The sequence below is a fragment of the Acanthopagrus latus genome, chromosome 12 (assembly GCF_904848185.1).
Source record: "Acanthopagrus latus isolate v.2019 chromosome 12, fAcaLat1.1, whole genome shotgun sequence".
In the NCBI taxonomy this organism is placed as follows: domain Eukaryota; kingdom Metazoa; phylum Chordata; class Actinopteri; order Spariformes; family Sparidae; genus Acanthopagrus; species Acanthopagrus latus.
The window spans coordinates 17,579,218-17,584,282 of record NC_051050.1 but is presented as its reverse complement, the minus strand read 5'-3'; the positions used below and the strand labels follow the sequence as shown (position 1 = coordinate 17,584,282).

The 5,065-nt window shown below is 45.2% G+C and overlaps 1 protein-coding gene across 1 annotated transcript; it reads left to right on the top strand.

The window, feature by feature from the left end:
- Window positions 1-265: 265 nt before the first annotated feature.
- On the top strand, window positions 266-4,630 carry LOC119030499 (sphingosine 1-phosphate receptor 3). The gene is made up of 2 exons (XM_037118152.1): window positions 266-403; window positions 887-4,630. The coding sequence occupies exon 2, from the start codon at window positions 951-953 to the stop codon at window positions 2,100-2,102; it is 1,152 nt and encodes a 383-aa protein (XP_036974047.1). The 5' UTR covers window positions 266-403; window positions 887-950; the 3' UTR covers window positions 2,103-4,630.
- Window positions 4,631-5,065: the final 435 nt, after the last annotated feature.

Below are 5,065 nucleotides of genomic sequence, written 5' to 3'. Positions count from 1 at the left end.
TGCTTGAACACGCTTGTGTGTTATTTCCACAAAACGTACCAAAGATGCCAAAGTTGAACACTTCCCTCACTAGAGGGTAAGATTTCTCCCTTCCACGTACCTCCAGGCTCTGACATGCTTCACGGATGAACTGACCCCTCAGAGCCGTCCCAGCCTCTCAGGAGGAGGAGGAGGAGGTGGGGGGACGGAGAGGAGGTGTGACTTCCAGCCAACCGTCGACCAGCTCCGGAGTCTCGAGAAGCAGCGAAAGATGAGGAGCTGCCGAGCCACGGAGACGGGGACTGAAGGGACTGAAGTTGGACTTTTAAACAATCAAGGAAAACACGAAGAAAACGACCACCCAGCGATGAAATGTGCGTCTCTGACTTGCAACTGAACCCGGACAGCGAGCTGCATCACCAGGGTGAGTTCAGTTCTGCCTGAACTCTGACTGATCCAGTCGGCGCAAAAGTCTCCAGAACTCACGTCTGATCGGCCTGAGTGACTTCGGAGTCAAGATGTGTTATGTTCAGACGTGATAGTGATTAGAAACGAAGTTAAATTAATGTACAGATGATCAGAAGTGATGATTAATGTACAGTTTTGTTTTGTGTAATTTAAATGAGCCCATGATAGTTTGGGGCAGTGGTCCAAGAACCCTGTCAACAAACAAACAAACAAACAAACAAACAGCATCATCATGTGTTTGAAGGTGTAGACACTGTGTCCTATCATTTGTCTGTTGTTGTCTGTGGGTATTTGTTTGTGTTAAAGCTTATTGTTTTAATAGAAGGATTGGAAAACTCAGGCTATCAGAAAAGAAAAAAGAAAAGAAAAAAACACCCTGATTTCTTGTGTTTCTGGTGTTGAGTGTCCTCACATCTCCCCCTCCCTCCCCTCTCTGCAGTCGAACGCGGTGGATCTGCTGACCCTGGACTCGCCGCGCTTTCCTGACGTCCGGCTCTCTGAAGATGATCAACCCTCAGATACACCTCCACTACAACTACACGGGGAAGCTGGACCACCGGCCCAGCATCGGCTCCAGCTCCGGCGGGGTGGACGCCAAGACCGTCGTGTTCCTCGTCGTGTGCAGCTTCATCGTCCTGGAGAACCTCACCGTGCTGGTGGCCATATGGAGGAACCACCGCTTCCACAACCGCATGTACTACTTCATCGGCAACCTGGCGCTGTGCGACATGCTGGCCGGCGTGGCCTACCTGGTGAACCTGCTCCTGTCCGGAGAGAAGACCCTGCAGCTCTCGCCGGCCCTCTGGTTCGTCAGAGAGGGGAGCATGTTCGTTGCGCTCGGTGCCTCCATCTTCAGCCTCCTGGCTATTGCGATAGAGAGACACCTGACTATGATCAAGATGAGGCCTTATGATGCCAACAAGAACTACAGAGTCTTCCTGCTCATAGGAACCTGCTGGCTGATCGCCATCTCTCTCGGAGCTCTGCCCATTCTCGGCTGGAACTGCCTGGACAACCTCCCCGACTGCTCCACCGTCCTCCCCCTCTACACCAAGAAATACGTCGCCTTCTGCATCATCGTATTCATGATCTTGCTCTTGGCCATGTCGGTCCTCTACGCCCGCATCTACATCCTTGTAAAGTCCAGCAGCCGGAAGGTGAGCAAGCACAGGAACTCCGAGCACGCCATGTCGCTGCTGCGCACCGTCATCATCGTCGTCGGGGTCTTCATCGCCTGCTGGACGCCCATCTTCGTCCTGCTGCTGCTGGACGTGGCGTGCGAGCGCCGCTGCCCCATCCTCTACAAGGCCGACTGGTTCATCGCCGTGGCCGTGCTCAACTCGGCCATGAACCCGGTCATTTACACGCTGGCCAGCCGGGAGATGAGGCGGGCCTTCCTGGGTCTGGTGTGCGGCGTCTGCTACCGGGGCAAGGCCTCCGCCAACGGCAGCGGGCACAAGCAGGCCCTGGAGCCCAGCCGCAGCAGGAGCAAGTCGTGGAGCAGCCAGAACAACCCCAACCAGAGCCAGCGGAGCTCCAAGCAGGCGGAGCAGGAGAAGGAGAGGGGGCAGGGGGCGGACGCGGCCCCTGGAGAGGTGTCGGTGGTGGCAGGAGGGGCCACGCAGGCCGTCCTCAAGTCTGACAGAACAGACTGAAGAAGGGAGGAAGATACAGACTGAGGAAGCCGAGGGGTCGGTCCCCAAAAACCTCATCGAGACGCGATTGATCAAGAATGAAGGAATGAAATGTAAACTTATTTTTTTGGCCGAGGCTGCAGGGCAGCGGCTTCTCTTTAGTGCTCGATATCGCTCCGTCTGCATCGTCCATTATTATTTGGAGGCTTAAAATGTCCACAGCTGGCATCAGACTGGTCGTGTACTCTGAGGTCAACGCGCTCAATTACACAATCGATTTCGCTTCTTCTGTCAAGTGCAGGTCATATTTCTCCCCAGCGAGTGCCACGTCTCTCCACGTTTGGTTGTTTTTTTTACGGAAAATTGCGATAGTTGATGTTTGAGCGTCATCGTGGGTTTGTGTGTGAGGCTGTTCACCCACCCACAGTGTTTGAGAATCAACAATCAGCCGTCTGATAAGTCTGACATGTTGCACTTTTAACTGAAGGATGAAGAAACATTTAGAAACCTGTTTATTATTATTATCTGTAAAAAAAAAAAAGAAAAAAAAAGAAAGAAAGAAACACATTTAATTATGTTCTGAAGGTGTTTTTTTCCGCAGGTGCTCCTTAAGGTGCTTTTTACCCTCGACAGAAAAGAAACAATTACCTCTGTGGTCACAGATTTTTACCATCTGACACAAATAAGAAGTGAAAACGTCTCCTGCAACGAATTGAAAGTGCAATTACAGCTCCGCAACGTGACGTAATGAAGAATGATTGTAGGCAACCATTAGTGTAATTGCAAAAAAAAAAAGAAAAGAAAAGAAAAATGGAAGTTATTTATTATTCTACGCCGTCCTGTTCTGTAATTTTGTATTTACTCAGCAATGCGACAGTATACGGTGCAGTCGCTGTAATGAAAACTGCAAATGTACATGTACGTGTGTAATGACATGAGAGACATGCTGAGGAGTCAAAACATGCGACTTTTGTCATTATAGCATCGTGTTCAAACTGCATTAATGTCCAGAGAGGAACCTTCGCTGATGGCGCTCAGGAGTTTTCAGCGATGCGAGGGCGCCGCCTGCTGGTGAATGATCATGTCTCATCGCCTCAGTGCTGAATCGTCACGCTGCATGTTCGATAGACAGACTCTTGGTAACACCTGATTTAAATCGTCCGTCTCACAGGGTTTAGAGTCTTTGTGGCATGTTTTTTTTTTTATTTTTTTTTTTTAAAAAGATGATCTATATATGAGCATACGTGACGACTCATGAACATACTTATGTGCTTTGTTGGACATGAACGACTCACTACAAATTAGGAAACCATTAATCTTTGTTGAACACGCTCATCTTATATTCAGCAGTACAGACTAATATCCAACAATGCTTCACCATGACTGTACAGTTGGGACGCATGACCAGTGACCGATAATTACCTGCTTCTAAAGGCCGGTTCTGATAAGATAACCGGTAATTTTGACATTTTATCTGATTTTACTTATAATCCTGTCCTGTTAGCGCACAAAGTAATTGCGTTGTATTCCTCTAAAACTGTAGTCTTCTAGTGTTCTTCCACCACCTGCTGTATCAGAGCACACCGAGGATTGTTCTCATCGAATCAATGAAAGCAGTTTGGCTTCCGATTATCAGCTCTATTTAATTAAATGGTCTTTATCTGATGATGTAATATTTCCCACTATGGAAACGTTATATACAGTATTTTCTTTCATCAGTGTTGTAAGCTCGCACTTGCCAAGTAAACATTTACACGTGGCAAAAATGGCAACTTGACCTTAACATTCAAAAATGTTTATTACTGGTCAGGGTTGTAAAACAAAGTTCCCAATATTCGTACTTGAATAAAAGCAATATATCATGTTGAGATATTGCTTTGGTGAAAGGGACTCATGTGAATAGGACCTTTTAAATGAACTTAAGTGTCAAAAGTAATAATCTAAGTAAGTATATTGATATGTATGTATTCACTGTATGCTCAGAGTCAGCTGATTACCTGTTTGGCTCATTATAAGATCCGATATTCAGCATTTTTCTGATTATTGGAATCATTTTTTTTTGTTTGTTTGTTTGTTTAAATATTTGTATTAAATCTAAAAATGTGCCACTTTGACTCTGATGCCAAATGCAATCTGCAAAATTAACTGGTAAAGTTGTAGGAAAAATGTAATGAACCAAATAGTACAATATCTGTGGAGTGGAAGTGTGAAGTAAGCAGTAAGAGGAAACACTCGTGAACAAAAAAAAAAAAAAAGTCGACCATCACTTTGCGCAGGCAGACTTTTCAAATGACATGTTACCAAAAATCTCCTCTATACTTTTCTCACTTTATACTGAATCAGTCTAGTTGCAAGTGTCTTTGTCTGTCAAGATTGTTCCAGAAGTGTTTTGTACCAACTTACTAAAAAAAAAAAGGAAAAAAAGCATGAAGCTGGTAAACTGATGGAAGAGGAACGTGTATGCAGCATGTGAAATGTGCAGCTATTTAAGTGCATGATGCAAAAATATTAGCTTTGACGCAATAAAGTGAAAAAGAGCGAATGTCCTACAGGCGGCATCTTCCTTGTTACTTTGAGAAATGAACTTACAAAACATGTTGTCTTGTTTTATTATTATCGGTATGCAGCCGTGCAGACAGCTTTGATTTGGCTTGTCCAGGTTTAGAGACGTGAGGTTGGGGCAACAGCATCATATATCTATGTTTTACATACATGTGCATACAAAAACAGCTTCCCCATTATTCTGGATTTTCGAAAAATCTCACTTTGAACCCATTTATTGTGAATTTCTCCTTTCATCGTGTACAAATAAGGTTTTTTTAATGTGTGTTCTGCGGATAATCAAGAATAACGACGACAATAAATCTCATAATCGAGGCAAAAATAAAGAAAAAGTATGTCAAAAATGTCTGCAAAGAGGAAACTGTCGACCCAAACTGAAACACGTTATTGATTACTATGGCAGGGATTAACAAGAGAGATTC